Source organism: Artemia franciscana, chromosome 11, assembly GCF_032884065.1.
Source record: "Artemia franciscana chromosome 11, ASM3288406v1, whole genome shotgun sequence".
NCBI classification, from domain to species: Eukaryota; Metazoa; Arthropoda; class Branchiopoda; order Anostraca; family Artemiidae; genus Artemia; species Artemia franciscana.
This window is the reverse complement of record NC_088873.1, coordinates 8,126,025-8,149,683: the sequence shown is the minus strand read 5'-3', so window position 1 is coordinate 8,149,683 and position 23,659 is coordinate 8,126,025. Positions and strand designations below refer to the sequence as shown.

At 34.9% G+C, this 23,659-nt stretch overlaps 1 protein-coding gene across 1 annotated transcript in view; it reads left to right on the top strand.

The window, feature by feature from the left end:
- The window catches only part of LOC136033340 (UDP-N-acetylhexosamine pyrophosphorylase-like), a gene marked incomplete in the record, with an annotated part of 115,582 nt that overhangs the window by 70,320 nt on the left and 21,603 nt on the right, over nt 1–23,659 (top strand). Inside the window, 1 exon segment of the mRNA XM_065714134.1 lies at nt 9,428–9,450. Within this exon segment, the coding sequence (XP_065570206.1) occupies nt 9,428–9,450 (23 nt within the window).

The following is a 23,659-nucleotide window of genomic DNA, read 5'->3' as shown; positions in this document are numbered from 1 at the left end:
ATTCGTCCAAATGTACTGTTTACCCAGGCATAACTAGTAATATAGATTAATTGACATACAGATGTGACAGTATTTACATTTCTTGTATAAGAAGCAGGAAGGTATACCGTAATTTGAGGAAAAGGGGGACAATCTTTAAAAAAAAAACGCCAAAACTAGGCAAAAGATATATAAAAATAAATAGCATAATTGTAAAATCTAAAGATTTTTTTGAGAAGGTAGGAGATTTAGACACGAAAGCATTTACCCACTGTTAGGGAAATAATAAAATTATTTTGGGAAGATTCAAAACCACAGTAAATAGAATGAGAATGGGAATGATGAGGTAATAAAAGTTAGAACACAATCGACATTATAGAAGGTAAAAAAAAATTGTTTTTTAAATTAATTTCTGATTGTATCTCTAAATAATGTCAGGAAATCTGGCTCCACCTCCTCAGAAAAATCTCCCCTCCCCACGGATACATTCTCAAGACAATCAATTCTGGCGAAAATTTACCTGGCGAGCCAGTCACAAATAGACCTTTGATACTAGCTGCCAAAACAGCAAGATTAGCACTAAAAACGTGTTTTAAATTATTCTTCTTTCATTTCAATGGATCGCCTTGTTTCATCTCACTTTATTTGTCAGTCCTGGTTGAACTTCGCTGAAGTAAGGATGATGGGTCTGTTTAAAAAAAAAATTATTTTAGTTTTATTGGTTGTATGTTTTTTGTAAGTTTTTCTTCTTTTATATATTTATGTTTTGCTGAGGACGGCCCTTTGATATAGAACCGAAGTATTCATTCAAATTGGATTTCCGCTGTCTTACGAAAAGAATCCCCTATTGTTCTTCTTGTTTTTGATGTTTGTGAAGGTAGTGAGAAAAATGGATACTTATAAAAGTCCGAATATTTCAGCTTCATGCCCAGAAACATTTTCCGACGGTGGAAAAGACTAGAATAAACAGCTAAAATATTCACGTAAATATTGTAAAGGTGAAAAAGCTATGCAGTGAGGGGAAAAAGGAAAAACGTGAAAAAATCACGTCTGATAAACGTAGGGTTTCGATTCATTTAAATTTAGCGGGAAGGTAAGCATTTTAATTTTTTTTTTTATGAAAAACAAGTATTTCTAAAGATCTTGGTATGGATATTTTATTTTGGTTTTTTAAAAGAAAACACTAAAAAGGGTGTTCTACTTAATTTAATTTCAAAATGAAAGTCTAAAATCCAAAGGCTGCAGTCCCCAATAGATGCCCTTGGAAAAATTATAGCTGTCCTTTAGTAAAAGTTCTAAGCAAATTCCAATACGGTGACACAAATGTTCCACAAGTCTAATCAAACTGTACTATAATCAATTTAGGTTGACTATTGTCTTCTTAGATGAAGACAAGGATTGGAATATATTAATATATATTCTTTTCAGTGTCTCATCTAATCATTTTACCCGTTATTTATAGGTTTTCATTTTAATCTATTTATAAATGGAATGGCAGTGTTGTATGATAAATTATTCACAGTTATACATACTTTCTTTTCTTTTTCCTGTGCCTATATATTTGTCTCAATGGCTTTTGTTTGTATTCTCGTTATTACTGATGTATCCATGCCAATAAAGATGCATCAATCAGGAATCCATTCACGTCTGAATATTTAATGTTTTTCTTTTGACGGCTTATTGCCGAATCTTAGGTAGATATCTATCAAGATATAACAAAATCTATCAAGACTCTTCCAGTCTTGATAGATATTGTTCATTTATCATTCAATCCTTCTTGCTGTCCTACAGCAAAGTGCTGTAAAAGTAATTGATTAACACGACTGAAGAATTTGTAAATAATAAATAATAAAACGTACTTTGAGTTTTGGAATGGATTTTTTAAAATGTCCCAAGGGAAAGAATATTAAATTTTTAGTCTTAATAATTTTTAATCATCCCCAAATTATTAAATGTGCTTTATCTGGAACGGTAATTAATGAATAATATCATTCCTGAGAACCTTATTTTCCAGCAAACATAATGAGGCTATTTTGATATTAAAATTATCTATGTAAAAACAATCCTGTACAAACTGGGGTGAATTTAAGTACATGATATAAATCAAATAGAAAAACAAGGACCATTCAATTGCCCATTAAGGTCTGTTTCCAGTTATAATAATCATCTCTTTCCTATAATTGGGCTAGATTTACCTCTAGACTAAATAAAAAATTTTGCTGATTCTTGTTGGTTTTTATTATTTATTTTTCATCAGCATTGAGTTCACAATGCCATAATTAAAAAAAAAGAAAATATAAACCCCAGCAAAACTTTTGAACTTCTGTATATAGCCAAGGGTTGTGTCTGAAGATAATTTGATAATGATAACCACTTTATGGTTGTTAGATATTTGATTTTAATTCTTATTTGTTATTTTATTGAATTTTTTTATCTTTTAATTTTTCGCTATTTTTTTTCCTTAGTTTTAAATTGGTCTTGTTGAATTTCCGCGTTTTTTTTTATTCGGTATTTTACTTGATTATATTATTTTGATCGCGCTGAAGAAGAGAGGTGGTTTTTCTCTCGAAATATTCGCTTTGTGTGTTTCTTCAATATTTTCGCTTGGCCTTAAAATACCCCATTTTTGCTCGTTTTCTTTTTTTTGTGTGTTGGGCTATATCTGACTCATTAGGGAGGCTGGGTGAAAATGTCTATGCTTGATGTAAACATCCAAAACTGTTATTTTATTGATATAGTTCAATTATGGTATGACATGGTATTTCATTGACAAATCAATGAAATAATTTTCAGTTCTTGTCTGTGTAACACAATCAATAAAACAAATGTACGATTGCAATTTCAGGGGCCACTCCTAATTAAACAATTTTTAACAGTAACTTGTAGTATCTAATAATAATGTTGCTTGCTAAAACCCCCTTCTACTAGCAATACCCTTCTAGTCAACCTTCTACTAACGAGAAGGGAGGCGTCAACCTGGAAAACATTGGGGGGAGGGTGAAAATCTGCAATTATCTTAGAGCCAAAGAAGAAAGTCGGAACAATCTTTCGAGCATACTCTGTTCAAGATTTGGGGGGAGTGGGCTGGGTTACTACAAGCATATCAGTTTGTCAAAATCGTTATGCAAGGCTTTTTGAACTATTTAGGCCAGTTAATGGTGTATCAGCAATATTTAGATGCAAAATAAGACACAGGTTTTGACTGAACTTTTCTTAAAGGTTTTATCTTCATACTGCTTGTTGAAAAGGCGAGTTTTCCTGCTAATAATTGATATGTATTGATGGAGTTATCCATGAATGTAAGTGCAACTCAAAGAAACTTTTCTAAGGTCAAGGTCAGAAAGTTTTCTAAGGTCAAATTGCATAAATTTAATCTGATTTAGATGCTCAACGATTTGCTGCAGCTCAAGAGCTGCAGCAAATGAGCAGCCTTATAGTGAGAACTTAAAAATGTAATGTTCAGAATTCGGTTTTAGTATTAAAACTTAATTAATACTTACTTAAGTTCCATTGATCCTCATGGCCTAGGACCACTCCTTTCAAAAGTCCATATTCCAGAGCTGCTCTGACAGGTCCAGTTTTGCACCTTAGTTGCTGGTTGAATGATGCGTGACCTCTATAAATATCAAACTCCAATCACCTTCCATTTACCACACATGAAATAGCTTTCACTAGCATCCTTGATTGGATTCATAAGCTTTCTATTGTTAAAGTTTAATTTATAGAAAGAGCTCGATTGAAGAGCTTTCTATAAGAGACACTGTTTAGTTTCAAGATAGATGAAAAAATGAAGACTCCTGAAAGGGACCCAATCCCAATATTTCTCTTTAAAACTCGTCATTTATTGTCTGGCAGGACTTTAAGTTTGGCGTTTATGTATACTGTTTCTCAGTTTGTCCTGGTAATGCTCGTTATTCAAAGGGATTCATATCTCGAATAAAATGACTGGCGAAACATGAATACAAATTTTGAGAGGGGTTGAAAAACTAAAAGTGCTTGGAAAACTGAAATGGAAAAGCATTCTGAAAAACATTTCGTTCTTGGCATTCTAACCTAGCTTATAAAAAGGTCATTTCCCCCAATCTTAAGGCTGAATACTTTTGTTGAATGTTTATTATCAATATAGCCTACCTCGAATCTAGTATCTTTTTCTGTTTAAGCCTTAGCTGAATAATTACATGTATAACTTAATTACAAAATGCAAGACCTCAATAAGTAGAAGTCAGAATGCCATTTTTATTTATTTTATTTACCTCTTTCATTTTATTTTATTTTATAAATTATTTTATTTTCTTTGCCTCGGAAAAGGTATTATTTCAATATTGTTTTATACTCTTATGTATCTGTGCTTGTGAATAATTTTCATGGTGGATAGCATCTATTTATTTTATTTACCTTTATTATTTTATTTTTATTTTTATTTTATTTTATTCTATAAATTATTTTATTTTCTTGGCCTCAGAAAAGGTATTATTTCAACATTGTTTTATACTCTTATATATCTGTGCTTGTGAATAATTAAATAAAAAAAACAAGTTTTTTCAACTGAAAGTAAGGAGTGACATCAAAACTTAAAACGCACAGAAATTACTTCGTATATGAAAGAGGCTGCTTCCTCATCAACGCCCCGCTCTTTACGCTAAAGTCTGACTCTTTCTCTCAATTCTTCTTTCTAAAACAGTAAAAAACTTTAGCGTAAAGAGCGGGGCGTTGATGAGGAAGCAGCCTCTTTCATATACGAAGTAATTTCTGTGCGTTTTAAGTTTTGATGTCACTCCTTACTTTCAGTTGGAAAAACTTGTTTTTTTTATTTAATTTCTGAACGTTTTTGAATCAATGCATGTTTTGATTTTGGCTCTCCGCAGAGGAATGATCAAAACGAAATTTGCATATTTTTTTTTTGGCTCAATAGCTTTCTCATAATTTTGATCGAATGATTTTGAGAAAAAAAGAGCGGGGGGACGAAGCCTAGTTGCCCCCCGATTTTTTGGTTAATTAAAAAGGCAACTAGAACTTTTAATTTTTTACGAATCTTTTTATTTGTAAAAGATTTAAGTAACTTATAAATTAGCTTACGTAAAGAACTTTTGTATTCTCATGTTTTTATTACATACATGAGGGGATTCGCCCCATCGTCAGTACCTCGCTCTTTACACTAAAGCTTAAATTTTATCCCAATTCATTAAGAATGACCCCCTGAATCACAAAAGCCGTAGAATAAGTAGTTGAAATTACCGAAAATACTTTAGCGTAAAGAGCGAGGTATTAGAAGGAGGTGAGCCCCTCATATGGGTAATAATTTCTGTTTGTTTAAGTTTTATTGCTGTTCCTTACTTCCAGCTGAAAAAGCTTTTTCACTTTTATTTTTCAATTGTTTTTTTTTTTAATAATGCTAGTAAATCCTGCTCTCCCTTCATGGAAATTTTCTTCTCCCATTACAAATTCTCGAAGGAAAGTTCCCCCAGCATATCCCCCTCTTCTCAACCCCTCCCCCAAACCAAAAAAATCCTCCTGAAAACGCCTGTATACTTCCCAATAACCATTACTATATGTAAGCACAGGTCAAAGTTTGTAACTTGTTGCCCCTCCCACGGGAACTGTGGGGGAGTAAGTCGTCCCCAAAGACATAGTTATAAGGTTTTTCGACTACGCTGAATAAAATGGCTATCTCAGAATTTTGATCCGTTGACTTTGGGAAAATAATTAGCGTGGGAGGGGGCCTAGGTGCCCTCCAATTTTTTTGGTCACTTAAAAAGGGCACTAGAACTTTTCATTTCCGTTAGAATGAGCCCTCTTGCAACATTCTAGGACAACTGGGTCGATACGATCACCCCTGGGAAAAAAAAAAAACAAAAAAAAAACAAAAAAACAAATAAACACGCATCCGTGATCTGCCTTCTGGCAAAAAATGCAAAATTCCACATTTTTGTAGATAGGAGCTCGAAACTTCTACAGTAGGGTTATCTGATACGCTGAATCTGATGGTGTGATTTTCGTTAAGATTCTATGACTTTTAGGGGGCGTTTCCCCCTATTTTCTAAAATAACGCAAATTTTCTCAGGCTCGTAACTTTTGATGGGTAAGACTAAACTTGATGAAACTTATATATTTAAAACCAGCATTAAAATGCGATTCTTTTGATGTAGCTATTGGTATCAAAATTCCATTTTTTAGAGTTTTGGTTACTATTGAGCCGGGTCGCTCCTTACTACAGTTCGTTACCACGAACTGTTTGATTTTCATGTTGGATAGCATCTATTTCCGTGTCTAAATAAACTTTGTGTAATATTCTCGGAAATTTTAAAGTGTTTGCAGCAATTTGTTAGATTCAAAAAGGTCGTGGAGCTGGCTCTGGAATACTGTATATAACAAAAAAAAAATATTCTTAGCATTCTAACAAAAGCTTTTATAAAGATTGTTTCACCTTGACTAAATGCTTCAAAATGGCCAGAATATTTCTTGTCAATATGACTTACTTTACAGCTACCATCTTCATTCTATGAGGGTTATTCCTCCAAGGAAAGCTCCCCCAACATATCCCCCTCTTCTCACCCACAAGCCAAATAATCCCCCTGAAAACGTCTGTACACTTCCAAATAACCATTACTATATGTAAGCAATGGTCATAGTTTGTAACTTGTAGCCCCTCCCACGGGGACTGTGGGAGAGTAAGTCATCCCCAAAGACATAGTTATAAGGTTTTTCGACTACGCCAAATAAAATGGCTATCTCAGAATTTTAATTCGGTAACTTTTGGGAAAAAATGAGTGTGGGAGGGGGCCTAGGTGCCCTCCAATTTTTTGGTCACTTAAGAAGGGCACTAGAACTTTTAATTTACGTTAGAATGAGCCCTTTCTCGACATTCTAGGACCACTCAGTCGATACGATCATCCCTGGGAAAAAAAAAAAAAAAACAAACAAATAAACAAATAAACACGCATCCGTGATTTGTCTTCTGGCAAAAAATGCGAAATTCCACATTTTTGTAAATAGGGGCTTGAAACTTCTACAATGTGGTTCTCTGATACGCTGAATTTGATGGTGTGGTTTTCTTTAAGATCGTATGACTTTTAGGGGGTGTTTCCCCCTATTTTCTAAAATGAGGCAAATTTTCTAAGGCTCGTAACTTTTGATGGGTAAGACTAATCTTGACGAAACTTATATATTTAAAAGCAGCATTAAAATGCGATTCTTTTGATGTAACTATTGGTGGTCACTTAAAAGGGGCACTAGAACTTTTCATTTCCGTTAGAATGAGCCCTCTTGCAAGATTCTAGGACCACTGGGTCGATACGATCGCCCCTGGGAAAAAAACACAACAAAACCAACAAAACAAACAAACAAATAAACACGCATCCGTGATCTGCCTTCTGGCAAAAAATACAAATTCCACATTTTTGTAGATAGGAGCTTGAAACTTCTACAATAGGGTTCTATGATACGCTGAATCTGATGGTGTGATTTTCGTTAAAATTCTATGACTTTTAGGGGTTGTTTCCCCCTATTTTCTAAAATAAGTTACATTTTCCCAGGCTCATTACTTTTGATGGGTAAGACTAAAATTGATGAAACTTCTATATTTAAAAGCAGCATTAAAATGCGATTGTTCGTTACCACGAACTGTTTGATGATAGTACGGTCAAAGTTTCAAAGCCGGGTCAACGATCAAATTTTTACTTTAGCGTATAGGATTTAATAATATATATATATATATATATATATATATATATATATTTTTTTTTACAATGCCAATTTTGAGAAAACTTAATATGTCGTTCTTTAAGAACAGTTCATTACCAGGTGTTAGAAGGAAAAGAAGCAACATTTTGCAAAGAAAAGCTTTTATATAAAAAGAGGCAATATCTTATAATGAAAAGCACTATATATTATTAAATTTTAAATTCTGGCTATAAATTTAAGGTTTAATTCAAATTAACTTTTACATTCCCTATTTTGTCAATTCTCAGGAAGTCTAAGGAGTCACAACAATATAATTCCAAATTCTATCATAAAATAAATTCTATCACTTCTTTAAAGCTTTGACAAGCTTGTAGTTATCATTTTTAAAAATAAGGTTGTTTACACGATGTGGGGCCAAATTAAAACTTAGCAGTAAAAAGCATAGAGCTTAGCATCAACAATCAGTCCTGCACCCCTGAAAACCCTTTCTGCTGCCGGCACTTGTTGCCAGCAATGGTAGAACTTGTCTTGCCATTGGATTGACTACATCAACTGGGGCAGGATCTTTTGATCTCCTGGCATGGGCTGACAAGCCCGGGTATAAATCTACTTGACACTGAATAACATCATCATCTTCAACCTATTCTGCATTGTCATTCTGACACATTATTTGATCTAGCAGCCTCGTTTTTTTCATATATGATCATGAGGAGATTTAGAGTTGCTGCTCTTCTGGGAAAACCCACTAGCCATATTCACACAGCTGATTGTGGTAGCTGATGCACTGAAAGCACCATAGATTGCAGCCTCCTTCAGGCTCTTTGAGGGCCCTCCCCTCTTCGTACAAAAGAATTTCTACTGCACTAAAATCCTCACCGAAAGTTAGAGTGGAGGGACCTGGAGTGTTGAAGGGCAAACTCGGTTCACAGGAGATGTGATAAAGTACCTTTCGTTAGCCACCAGCACTATAGGGTTAACCATTTAGAGCAAAGATTCCCTTCTTGTCAGCGAACCATCAAGAATGTTTAGACGCTCATCGATTCCATCCAAAAGTGCAGCTGTCACCATGAGAACATCCCTTGGGAAGCGTAAGTCAAACTTGTTTTTCACATTTTCTTTCAGAAGCTAAATACAGCAACTATCATTAGGCTGATCCTCAAGGTGACCTTTTAGAAGGTCCCGACAGAGCAGAGCGACATCTAGGGTGGCAAGGAATTCTCTGTCAATAGCATGGACAGTAGTAGAAAAATTTTATAGTAGAGAGCAAAGTTCACGCATCAGTTTATATTCTTCATTATCTAGAACATGGTCAGGTGTCCCAACTTTACACAGGACGCTTGCCAAAGGGCCTTGGTATTGAATAATACTTTGCATCATAATATATGTTGCATTCCATCTCGTGGGCAAACCCCGTTCTAGGGACACTCGTTGTTCATATCTCGATAACATAGGAGGCAGATCATCAGCAACTTGCACAATGGGCAACTGATTATCAGCATCAAGAACCTCATCTGAGCCACAGAATCTTTTAAGGAATTCATTTCGATTGTAAATTTGAATTTTTTCGAGAAGGCTGTTAGGAAGACAAAGATTTTGTATATAAATTAGTTCTTCCACTTTGTACATGCTTCCATGTACATAAGTAAAGAAAAATTGGTGAGGGAGGGGTTGGGTCTTCTTTAAAAATTTTTTCACCTTGTTTTCAGGCCTTTGTAGTATAGCTGCATTTTTGCATATGGTAAAACATTTATAAATAAGGTATTTTAAGAATATCATGGCTTGTCGAAACTCATTTAATTAGAAAATATTACATTGTAGCAAAGAGGACGGGAACAAATGAATGATAATCTAAAATCCGTAGTTGACAAGTAGACTCAAAAACATTTTGAGGGGATCCAAAATTTTCGCATGCACCGTTCGATAATAGATTTTGCATTAAATTTGCCTCTCAATAATCTCAGCAATGATTTGGCACTTAAAATTCCGGTGGCGCGCCGCCGCTGACCGTATCGGTGGCGGCTTCGGCGTGCTGAAGCCTTTTCGGTGACGGGCTGCTACAAGATTTTCGGTGCTGATCGTTGGTTATCAGCGTAGTTTCTGGGGCTACTCTGAAGGCCATCGCCTTCACCAGAATTATTATTATCTAAGCAAAGTTTATGTTGGTTCTAAATGAAAAGAACAGTTATAACAGAAGCCAGAATTGACTACGAGTATTTCTTATAAGAAAAAAAAATTAATAAAAAATAAGAAAAAAATAAATAAAAAAATATAATTAGAAGCCATTAAAAAGAAAAGCTGCTGTGATATATAATTTCCATGTAATCCCAAAATAAGCAATTTCATTTTGTTGAAGCTAATGATGGGTTTCCAATTTCAAAAAGCAATTTATTCTTAGAGTTCTAATTTCTCATTAGAAATTGATCATTTCTGCCATACTAAAGTCTTATAATGCTGCTAAATAAGTTATTGTCATCTCTGCAGTCTACTTTATAGCTTATATCTAATTATCTGTAGCCCTACGTTGTAAATCATTCTATGTCAGCAATCCTAGAATCGAAAGTCGTCTATGAAGCTATTACAGTTTCTAGCTTAGCCTTAGAAAGGGCCATCTAAAATTGAATAAATGCTTTAACAACAGTATTGCTTACCTTTTGTTGACTTCATTTCTGAAATCTGTGTTGTTTTTGAAATTATTCTGCAAGAATTTCTTTTTCTTTAATGATATTAGAAAGGGAAGTAAATTGGAAAGAAAAATAATGATTTATTTTGAGCATTTTATATTAGCTTTAAAAAAAGAGCGGTTGGATAAATTAAGTTCTCGAAAATTGGTATAGAAAAAAATGTCGTATGATTTAGATTAAAGCTATAATTTATTTCCTTCTATAAATAGTATTTCTTATTACAAATAATTATATTTTAAATAGTATTTAAATCTTTTCTCATGTTTTTCGTAGCATTTCAAATAGTATTTACATTTTTCAGTGTTTTTAATTGTATTTTAAATGGCAATTAAAGTTTTGTCAACCTTATTAAATAGTATTTTAAATAGTAATTAAAATGAATAACTAATTGTTAAAAGGGTATAACTAATTATTAAATTGTTAAAATCCCGAATGTTAAAATCTTCTAGGAGAAAATTATAGGAGATTTTTTCCTAAAATTGAGATTGGAAAAGAAACAAAACAATACCATAAGCATTGACTATTCAGCAACTGCAATAGATAGGGTAAATGTTTTTTTTGGTATTTTCAAAATAAAGCTGTCTTCTTCTTTTTCTCTAGATTTGGTTTATACTCTCTTTGTTGAATTACTGACCGAAAATAATCCTGCACGCTACGTCAGGGGTCAACTGTTTAAAAAAAGGAAGAAAAAAAAATTAAATGCACCACGTAAGGTGCGCTAACTTGTGTTGAATCCTTGAATAGCATATTAATTTTTTTAGATTTATTGTTTTTATTTTAAAAAGTAATTAATTTTCTTCCACCTTTTTAAATAGTGTTTTAAATAGCATCAAACAGTTCGTGGTAACGAACTGTAAGTAAGGAGCGACCTGGCTCAACACGACCCTCTGCAGCCTTATTTAACCTGGACCTGGCTTATTTTATCCTGGGGCTTATTTGACCTGGCTCAATGCGACCCTCTGCAGCAATTATTTTTACGGCCCTCTGCAGCCTTTTTTCCATATTGATAATGGTTAATTTGTCCATGTTGTCTTTTGTTAGTTTGAATTTTTTTTCTCGCTGTTTATCGTTTTTGGTTTTGTTTATTTATAATACTCCGTACTTTGTGTTTTTTATTCTTTTATGGGTAATAAAGTTCATTCATTCATTCATTCTATAGCATCCAAAACTCTAAAAAATGGAATTTTTATACCAATAGATACATCAAAAAAATGTTTATGCTGACTTCAAATATATAAGTTTAATCAAGTTTAGTCTTACACATTAAAAATAATTAGCCTAAGAATATTTGCCTTATTTTCGAAAAAAGGGGGAAACATACCCTAAAAGTCATAGAATAGTCTTAATGAAAATCACACCATGAGATTCGTCGTATCAGAGAACCCTACTGTAGAGGTTCAAGATCCTATCTGCAAAAATGTGGAATTTATATTTTTTGCCAGAAGAAAGATCACAGATGCGTGTTTATTTGTCTGTTTTTTGTTTTTTTGTTTTTTTTTTCTTCTCAGAGGTGATCGTATCGACTCAGTGGTCCTAGAATATATTAGAATATTTTTAGTGTTCTTTTTAAGTGACGAAAAAACTGGAGGGTAACTAGGCCCCTTCCCACACTAATTTATTCCCAAAGTCACTCGATCAAAATTTTGAGATGGCCATTTTGTTCAGCATAGTCGAAAAATCTAATAATTATGCCTTTGAAGATGACTTAATCCTCCACAACCCCCGGGGGAAGGGCTGCAAGTTGTGAACTTTGTCCGTTATTTACATATAATATTCGTTATTAGGAAGTATACGGACGTTTTTAGTGAGGATTTTTTCTGGTGGTAGGAAGGGGGGTCATTGGGAAAAGGTTACGCGGAAGGATTTTTCCATAGAGGAATTTTTTATAGGAGAAGGGAATTTTCCATGAAGGGGGCAACGGATTTTCCAGCATCCGTTAAAAAACGTTCAGAAACTAAATTAAAAATAAATTTTTGCACCTTAAAGTAAGGAGTAACATTAAAACTTAAAACAAACAGAAATTATTACGTATATGAGGGGGTCCCCCCTCGTCAATGCCTTGTTCTTTACGCTAAAGTTTTTTTGAAGAAACTTGTTTCTTTATTTAATTTAAAAAGAATCAATAATCAAACAGTTCGTGGTGACGAACGTGGTAGCGATCCGGCTCAACAGTAACCGAAACTCTAAAAAATGAAACGGAGCGTTGATACCAATAGTTACATCAAAAGAATCACATTTTAATGCTGATTTTAAATATATAAGTTTTATCAAGATTAGTATTACCCATCAAAAGTTATGAGCCTGAGAAAATTTGGCTCATTTTAGAAAATAGGGGAAACACCCCTTAAAAGTCATATGATCTTAACGAAAATCACACCACCAGATTCAGCGTATCAGAGATTCCTATTGTAGAAGTTTCAAGCCCCTATCTACAAAAATGTGGAATTTCGCATTTTTTGCCAGAAGACAAATCACGGATGCGTGTTTATTTGTTTTTTTGTTTTTTGTTTTTTTTTTTCCAGGGGTGATCGTATCGACTGAGGGGTCCTAGAATGTCGCGAAAGGGCTCATTCTTACGGAAATTAAAAGTTCTAGTGCCCTTTTTAAGTTACCGAAAAAATTGGAGGGCATCTAGGCCCCCTCCCACACTCATTTTTTCCCCAAAGTCACCGGATCAGAATTCTGAGATAGCCATTTTATTCATCATAGTCTAAAACCTAATAACTATTTCTTTGGGGACGATTTACTCCCCCGCAGTCCCCGTGGGAGGGGCTGCAAGTTACAAACTTTGACCTGTGTTTACATATAGTAATGGTTACTGGGAAGTGTACAGACGTTTTCAGGGGTATTTTTTTGTTTGGGGGGTATAGTTGAGGGGAGGGGTTACGTGAGAGGATCTTTCCATGGAGGAATTTCTCATGGGGGAAGAGACTTTCAATGGAGGGGCCGCAGGATTTTCTAGCATTATTTAAAAAAAACAATGAAAAAATAAATACGAAAAGTTTTTTCTACTGAAAGTGAGGAGTAGCATTAAAACTGAAAACGAACTGACATATTGCATATGAGGGGTTTACCTCCTTGTAATATCTCGCTCTTCACGCTAAAGTATCTTTAGTAATTACAACTACTTATTACTACGTAATTACTACGGTCTTTGTGATTCAGGGGTCATTCTTAAGGAATTGGGACAAAATTTAAGCTTTAGTGTAAAGAGCGAGGTATCGACGAGGGGCGAGCCCCCTTCTATACGCAATAAAAACATACGAATACAGAAGTTCGCTACGTAAGTTAATGCGTAAGTTACGTATATTTTTTACTTATGACGTTCGTAAAGAACTTAAAGTTAATGCCTTTTTAAGTAATCAAAAAATTGGAGGGCAACTAGGCCTCCTCCCTCGCTCCTTTTTTCTCGAAATCTTCTGATTAAAACTATGAAAAAGCCATTTAGCGAAAAAAATTAATATGCAAATTTTGTTTTAATTATTTATGTGCGGATAGCCAAGATCAAAACATGCATTAATTCAAAAACGTCCAGAAATTGAAAAAAAAAAACAAGTTTTTTTTTAAATGAAAGTAAGGAGCGACATTAAAACTTAAAACGAACAGAAATTACTCCATATATGAAAGGGCTTTTCCTCCTCAACGCCCCGCTCTTTACGCTAAAGTTTTTTACTGTTTTAAAAAGTAGAGTTAAGAGAAAGAGTCAAACTTTAGCGTAAAGAGCGGGGCGCTGAGGAGGAAAAGCCCCTTTCATATACCGAGTAATTTCTGTTCTTTTTAAGTTTTAATGTAGCTCGTTACTTTCATTTAAAAAAACTTTTTTTTTGTTTAATTGTGAAAAGGGATTATGCCTATATGTCAAAATTTTCTACGCGGAACAAATACAATTTTTTGGGGCATTTAAAATGGAAATAGGAAACAAGTCATACCCTAGGCATTGACTACCCATTAATAGTAATATATAGGGTATATTCATTATTTCAAAAGAAAGCCATCTTCTGCTTTTTCTCTAGACTTCGGTGTCTGGTTATTTTCTTTTTGTTGAATTACCTACCGAAAAAAGTCATGCATACTTTTTCGGGGGCCAATAACTTAAAGAAACAAAAAATTCTTGACCAAGTAAAGCTGTAAAATAAAAGACCAAGTAAAGTGTTACATTATTCTCAATGGTTACAAATGTTGCAATTTCTCTGTATTTTCCTCTTCTAAAAAAGTGATAGGACAGGCCAATGTTTGGCATAGTTCCTACCTCCTTGTGGGGTGTTTATCTTTGTTTATTTATTCCATTTATGCTCTAATAAACATTAAGGATAATAACACAACCAAAAGCAGTTAAACATAGCTTGTACAGCTGTTGAGAGCTATGGACATTCATATGTTAAAAGCCTAACTGGTTACACTCGCTATGTCTGAGTCTGCTACTACTATATTTACTTTACTTACTTAATTATGCTTAAAACGTATGAATAGTATAGCTATTGTACTTACTAAGTTTGCACTTACTACTTATTGTCCCCAGTAGCTATAAACTTTACATTCTTTTTATCTTGTGGAATTTTCTACAAGCCATCATTATCCTTAAAAAATTAAAGATATGTATTTGAACGAAAAATTTAAGACAAAACGAGCATGTTTAGTTCTATTTGGGTTGTTTTAGCTTATTTTTCCATCTTCTCTCCTCTTCTCTTTCTGCTAGAGGTTTTTATCATTCGCATTTTATTTTTGCATTTCCTAAATCTAAGCAGGTCATCCACGGTTGTGGTGGGAGGATCTTGTAAAGAAAGATTAAATGGAAATGTGAACTTCCTGGGAGGGTGTAAAGAGGGAGTCTTTGAATAGATTTGGATTAAGGAAGAGCGTGTGTAGCTGTGTTATCCTCAGGTAGCTTGGTGCTGCGGTGAGTTGTTAGTAGTAGTAGTATTCGAAGTAGCCACAAACTTTACATTCATTCTATCTTGTGGCATATCGTAGCAACTATAACAACTGTAACACCTATGTAACAACTACAGAAATCTGTGTGCGCTGAAAATCAAGATAAAACCCAACAATGATTGCTTATTGAATAATGTTGACATTATATATTAATATGCATAGAAGCATGTGTAGTTTCTTTTAAAATTTTACTGCCAAAAGTTTGTCTTTTGAATGTACGCGAGACTGTATGAGTAATCTTTTTCACTGAAAAAATTTCAATTTTCTTGCCGCCCTGGAGGTAGATTCAGCATATCAGAAAATCCTACTGTGGAGGTTTCAAGCTCCTATCTGCAAAAATGTGGAATTTTATATTTTTTTGCAAGAAAAAAGATCACGAATGCGTGTTTATTTTTTTTTCTTTTTCCCAGGCGTGATCTCATCAATCCAGTTGTACTAGAATATTCCGAGAGGGCTCATTCGAACGGAAATTAAAAGTTCTAGTGTCCTTTTTGAGTGACCGAAGAATTGGAGGGCAACTAGGACCCCTCCCACGCTCATTATTTCCCAAAGTCACTAGGTTAAATTTTTAGATCACCATTTTGTTCAGAATAGTCGAAAAATATAATAACTAAGTCTTTGAGGCTGATATAATCCCCCGCGGTCCTCAGGGGAGGGCCGCGAGTTATGAACTTTGCTTATTGTTTACATATAGTATTTGCCACTGAGAAGTATACAGACGTTTTCAGGGGGATTTTTCGTTTTGGGGCCGGGGGTTACGTTGGAGTATTTTTCCATTTAGGAATTTTTCATGGGGGATGAAAATTTCCATGGGTAGTATTTAAAAAACAATGAGAAATTAAATAAAAAAAACAATTTTTTTTTCAACTAAACGTAAGGAACAAAATATAAAACTCAAGGCGAACAGAAATTACTACGTATATAAGGGGGTTCGCCTCCTCGTCAATAGCTTACATATAGTATTGGTTATTGGGAAGTATACAGACGTTTTCAGGGGGATTTTTCGTTTTGGGGCCGGGGTTACGTTGGAGGATTTTTTCATTTAGGATTTTTTCATGGGGGATGAAAATTTCCATGAAGTGGGCGCTGGGTTTTCCGGTAATATTTGAAAAACAAGGAGAAATTGAGTAAAAAAAAGTTTTTTTTTCAACTGAAAGTAAGGAACAAAATATAAAACTCAAGGCGAACAGAAATGACTACGTATATGAGGGAGTTCGCCTCCTCGTCAATAGCTTACATATAGTATTGGTTATTGGGAAGTATACAGACGTTTTCAGGGGTGATTTTTCTGGGTGGGGGTATTAGGGGAACGGGGAAACGTGAGAGGATCTTTACATGGAGATATTTTTTATGGGGGATGAGAATTTTCCATGAAGGAGCAGCATTTCCCAGCATTATTTGAAAAACGAGCAGAAATTAAATAAAAAAAAAGTTTTTTCGACTGAAAGTAAGGAGGAATATTAAAACTTAAAACGAAGAAAAATTATTAAGTATATGAAGGGCGTTCTTCTCCTCGTCAACACCTCGCTCTTTACGCTAAAGTTTTTTTAGTACTTTCAAAAGAACTATTTATTCTAATTAATTGGCCATTGTGATTCAGGGGTCATTCTTAAAGATTTGGAACAAAATTCGAACTTTAGCGTAAAGAGCGAGGTAGCCTATCTATTCATAAAACAATGACACATTATCATGATGCTCATTGACATAATAAATTATGCAGTTAGTATTTATATCGTTATTAACAAGTTTAACTTGTACCTTTTTATGCAATTTAGTATGTTGATTTTAACCTTTTTATTTTTACAAATTGACCTATTAAAAATGCCAAAAATACCAAATGTCCTTACTTCGTTGCCAAAAATACCAAAGTCGACCTCCTTTTCTTTGGGCAGATGTCCTCCTCCGAGATGTTTTCAGACGGTAACCCTGTATATATGTACATCCATGCGTATGTGTAGAACTTTACAAAATTAAAAACATTTTTCATGGAAGGGCAGGAGACAACCAAAACACATAAAACTACTTTTTTAGGCACCTAATCCTCTAATTTTTTCCGGGGACAAGGGTCTTTAAAAACATTCTAAGAGGGATTTTCTAAGATTTTTTTTTTAATCTATGAAAAGAATCGATTATTTTGAGAGTCTTCATTATTTGCTATATAAAAAGAATTCTTGTTTCTTTTTTTTGCATCGCCCTATGCCTACTTTATGTCAAATTAACTATTTTGACACGTGACTGAGCATGTGAACTGAACATAATTTCTTTTAATTTAGACAGTTTGGGAAATTAAATCGTCATAGAACTAAAATGAAAAAGGTGATAAATCTGGCTCCTTTTTGCTTTCTCAGCATCCTAGCGGAACTCAGGCCAGATGATAAGATTTCCACAAATGAAAACTCACAAAAAAGAGATAGATAAGTCAGTTTAAGTGAGAATCTGACATAGCAGAACATTCTTATTAGAATTCTAGAAATACGCTAAATTTCCATTAAACTTATTGAATAACAAACGTAAGTTCTTGTTGTTACCTCAAAAGATAGAGTGCTTCATTCCTTTGTAGCCTTACTCTAATGCAAATTCGCTATAAAAAGTCATTGTCAAGGGATATCAAAGCTAAGATCTGGAAAAATAATGACAGAGCGTAGAGAAGTGACATCTAGATCAAATGACAAAAGAAATCTTTCTACCGATATAGGCTCTTTTTAAGACACGAATTTTCAGCGTGACTACGCTGTTAGTAAACAAACTAACGTTCCAGTAAAAGTTTATCAAATGGAAAAAAAAGGCTAGCCTTATTAATGACATTTGAAAAAAACAGGGATCTCCACTTTCATAGCTGATATTTTTTTAAGCGCAAAATTACAAGTTTTATAACTGAAAGTTTCAGAAACCGGGAGAACCACAAGTCTTATACATGTAGCCAATAAATTTAGAAAATTACGGATTTACTAATTTTTAACTGTAATTGATAAAACAAAAATAAAGAATCGCCAATTTTATAACTGAAAATGTGCAAATGGAGAATCATCAATTTTATAATTTAAAGTGTCAAAACATAAAATCTCCAGTTTCAGAAGTGAAATTGCTAAATATCATTAATTTTATAACAGAGATTAATAAAAGCGGAAAATCTACTGTTTTATAATTGAAATATAAACAGAAAGGAAACGCTAGTTATAAATTCCAATTTTTTTTGTAAATTATAATCTCCAGATTCGTAACTGTTAGGAATCAAAGAACCACCAGTTTCATAATTGAAAATGTTCAAAACGAGATAAAATGCGGCTGAAATTCCATTTGCACCAAAAAACCTTACGGATTAAAATTTCTTTCAGGCTAGGACCTGAGCCTACAATAACCTCATCAATATTATTATACACATTAATAATACACCAGGAGTAGCCAAGTCTTACGACTGGTATGTGTATATCTGACCTTTAATAGGGGTTCCATTTTCATTCTTGAGAGGCCCGTGCCGAAAAGAGCTGTGCTATTACATCTGGAATTAGAACTTCGATTTCCCAAATGGTTTTTATGGCACTTGGTATTACATATAGATATCGCAAATTCTGTCGGCCTGTCTGTCTGTCTGTCGGTCTGTCTGTCTTGTCTGTCCCGGTTTGTCTACTTCAGGCACGATGAAACTTGGTATGTGTATCAGGGACCAGACCAGATTAAATTAGAAATAGTCGTTTTCCCGATTTGACCATCTGGGAGGATGGGGGGAGTGGGGGGCTGGTTAATTCGGAAAAAATAGAAAAATGAAGTATTTTTAACTTACGAACTGGTGATGGGATCTTCATGAAATTTGATGTTTGGAAGGATATCGTGTCTCAGGGCTCTCATTTTATATCCCGACCAGATCTGGTGACATTGGGGGGAATTGGAGGGGGAACCTAAAATCTTGAAAAACGCTTAGAGTGGAGGGATCGGGATGAAACTTGGTGGGAAAAATAAGCACAAACCCTAGATACGTGGTTGACACAACCGGAATGGATCCGCTCTGTTTGGGGGAGTTAATTCTGAACAAGTTAGAAAAATGAGGTATTTTTAACTTACGAAAAAGTGATCGGATTTTAATGAAATTTGAAGTTTGGAAAGATATTTTGTCTCAGAGCTCTTATTTTGAATTCCGCTTGGATCCGGTGACATTGGGGAGAATTGAGGGGGGAACCTAAAATCTTGGAAAACGCTTAGAGTGGAGGGTTCGGGATAAAACTTGGTGGGAAAAATAACCAGAAGTCCTAGATACGTGATTGATATAACCGGGACGGATCCGCTCTATTTTGGGGAGTGGGGGGGAGGGTTAATTCTGAAAAATTAGAAAAATTAGTTATTTTTAACTTACGAAGGAGTGATCGGATCTTAATGAAATTTGATGTTCTGAAAGATATCATGTCTCAGAGCTCTCATATTAAATTTCAATCTTATCCGGTTAAGGGGAAGTTGGGGGGAAACCTAAATTCTTGGAAAATGCTTAGAGTGGAGGGATCTGGATGAAACTTGGTGGGAAAAATAATCACAAGTCCTAGGTACGGGATTGACATAACCGGAACGGATCTGATCTCTTTGTGGGAGTTGGGGGGGGGGTTAATTCTAAAAAATTAGAAAAAATGAGATATTTTTAACTTGCGAAAAAGTGATCGTATCTTAATGAAATTTCATATTTAGAAGGAACTCGAAACTCAGATCACTTATTTTTATCCCAACCGGGTCCAGTGTCATTAGGGGGGGGGGGGGTACCGACAATCTTGGAAAACGCTTAAAGCGTAGAGATCAGGATGAAACTTGGTGGAAAGAATAAGCACAAGTACAAGCTAGGTGAGTGACATAACCGGACCGGATCCGCTCTCTTTGGTGGAGTTGGGGGGGGGGGTAATTCGGAAAAATTAGAAAAAATGAGGTATTTGTAACTTATAAACGGGTGATCAGATCTTAATGAAATTTAATATCTGGAAGGATCTTGTGCTGTAAAACTCTCATTTTAAATCTCGACCAGATCCGATGACATTGAAGGGAGTTGGAGAGGGAAGCCGGAATTCTTGGAAAACGTGAAATCGAGGTATCTTACGAATGGGTGATCGGATCTCAATGAAACTTGATATATAGAAGAATCTTATGTCTTAGAAGCTCCATGTTCAATTGGAATCGGATCCGGGGACATAGAGGGTTGGAGGGGGGAAACAGAAATCTTGAAAACCGGAAATCTTGGAAAACGCTTAGAGTGGAGATATCGGGATGAAACTTGATGGGAAGAATAAGCACAAGCTATAGATACGAGATTGACATAATTGGTACGGATCCGTTCTCTTTGGAGGAGCTGGGGGTTTTTAATTTGGAAAAGTTAAAAAAATTGAGGTATCAAACAGTTCGTGGTAACGAATTGTAAGTAAGGAGCGACCCGGCTCAATTGTAAACGAAACTCTAAAAAACGGAATTTTGATGCTAAAATATACATCAAAAGAATCAGATTTTCATGCTGATTTTAAATATATAAGTTTCATCAAATTTAGTCTTTGTCATCAAAAGTTACGAGCCTGAAATTTTTTTGCCTTATTTTAGAAAATAGGGGAAAACACCCCCTAAAAGACGCAGAATCTGAACGAAAATCACACCATCGCATTCGGCGTATCAGAGAACCCTAATGTAAAATTTCAGGCTCCTATCTACAAAAATGTGGGATTTCGTATTTTTTGCCAGAAGACAAATCACGGGTGCGTGTTTATTTGTTTGTTTTTTTTTTTTCCAGGGGTCATCGTATCGACCAAGTGGTCCTAGAATGTCTCAAGAGGGCTCATTCTAACGGAAATGAAAAGTTCTAGTGCCCTTTTTAAGTGACCAAAAAAATTGGAGGGCACCTAGGCCCCCTCCCACGCTCATTTTTCTCCAAAGTCAACAAATCAAAACTTTGAGATAGCCATTTTGTTCCGCATAGTCAAAAACCATAATAACTTTGTCTTTGGGAATGACTTACTCCCCCACAGTCTCTGGGGGAGGGGCTGCAAGTTACTAACTTCGACCAGTGTTTACACATAATAAATTACACAATAAATTGTTTACACAATAAATGGCTATTGGGAAGTCGTTTTCAGGGGATTTTTTTTTGGTTTTGGGGGTGGGGTTGAGGGGAGGGGACTAAATGGGAAGATCTTTCCTTGGAGAAACATGTCATGGGGGAACAGAAATTCAATGAAAAGGGCGCAGGATTTTCTAAAATTACTATAAAAAAAACAATGAAAAAATAAACATGGAAAAGTTTTTTTCAATTGAAAGAAAAGAGTAGCATTGAAACTTAAAACGAACAGAGATTATTACGCATATGAGGGGTTCTAAAAATACTTTAGCATAAAGAGCGAGGTATTTAGGAGGAGATAAATACCTCGCTCTTTATGCTATAGTATTTTTAGTAATTTCAACTATTTATTCTACGGCCTTTCTGATTCAGGGGTCATTCTTAAAGAATTGGGACAAAACTTACGATTTAGTGTAAAGAACGAGGTATTAACGAGGGTACAAACCCCCTCATATACATAATAAAAATTGAAGTATAAACAAGTTTGTTACGTAAGTTAATTCTTAAGTTATGTATATTTTTACTAATAAAAACTTTCGTTAAAAATTAAAATTTATAGTTGCCTTTTCATGTAACCGAAAAATTGCATGGCAACTAGGCCTCCTTCCCCATCCCTTATTTCTCAAAATCGTCTGATCAAAACTAAGAGAAAGCCATTTAGCCAAGAAAGGAATTATTATGCAAATTTCATTTTAATAATTTATGTGTGGAGAGCCAAAATCAAACATGAATTAATTCAAAAACGTTCAGAAATTACATAAAAAAACTAGTTTTTCTAACTGAAAGTAAGGAGTGACATTAAAACTTAAAACGAACAGAAATTACTCCATATATGAAATGGGTTGTCCCCTCCGCAATCCCTCGCTCTTTACGCTAAAGCTTTTAATTGTTTCAAAAAGCAGAATTGTGGCAAAGAGTCAAATTTTAGCGTAAAGAGCGAAGGATTGCGGAGGGGACAACCCATTTCATATACGGAGTAATTTCTGTTCGTTTTAAGTTTTAATGTTGCTCCTTACTTTCAGTTAGAAAATTTTAATTTTTTTAAAAAGCAGAATTATGGCAAAGAGTCAAACTTTAGCGTAAAGAGCGAGGGATTGCGGAGGGGACAACCCATTTCATATACGGAGTAATTCTGAGTAATTCATATTCTGTTCGTTTTAAGTTTTAATGTCGCTCCTTACTTTCAGTTCGAAAAATTAGTTTTTTAATGTAATTTATAACTTAAGAAAGGGTGACCGGATCTTAATGAAATTTGATATTTAGAAGAAACTCATGTCTCAGAGCTCTTGTTTGTAATCCCGACCAGATCTGTTGACATTGGGGGGAGCTTGATGGGGAAACCAGAAATCTTGGAAAATGCTTATAAATGTCGTAGATACGTGACTGACGTAACCGGACTGGATCCGCTCTCTTTGGGGGAGTTTAATGGCGGAGTTCAGTGCTTTGGCGAGTTTGGTGCTTCTGGACGTGCTAGGACGATGAAAATTGGTAGGCTTGTCAGGGAGCTGTACAAATTGACTTGATAAAGTCATTTTCCCCAATTCGAACATCTGGGGGGCTGAAGGGAGAGGAAAAATTTGAAAAATTGAGTTACTTTTGCGAGTTAACGAGTTAACTTGCGAGTGGGTGATTGGATCTTAATGAATTTTGATATTTATAAATACCTCGTGACTCAGAGCTCTTATTTTAAATCCCGACCGGCATTAAGCCTCTGATTTTCCTTTTAAAGCAATCTATTGATTCTTGGAATTTTGCTAGAGCTCATACCACATGGGCTCTTGGCTCTTCTGACCTCGTCACAAGTGCCATATGAGTTCGTAGCTCTTGTTTTTTCTATTTGGGCAGCTGTTGGCTAGATTAAAGGTATTTCAGTCAGGGCAACAAATTTTGTACAATAAAATAGGTATCCAGCCAACAGCAAAGAGAATAACTAACCCTGGATGAAACCTGATGGACCTCGCCCACTTTCACAATCCTGGTCACATTTTGGTGCGCCACTTGTACCACAACCCCGGCAAAACCCAGCCAAAAACAGCTGAGATGCTACTACAGCTAAGATGAATCTTTTGATTTGTACAGCTTTCGGCTAGAATAAAAATATTCAGTCAGGCTAACAATTTTAGATTGAATTACAATAAAATATGTGTCCGACTGATGGTAATGGCGCAGCCACTATACTGTGGCCCTTCATACCCCCATGAAAACCTCAGGTGACACTTGGTGCGCCCACAGTGGCGCATGCAACCAGGTTTAAACAATTTCTCCTTGGTGAAATTAGAGTTAGCATAGTGATGCCAATCACACCAGCACCTGA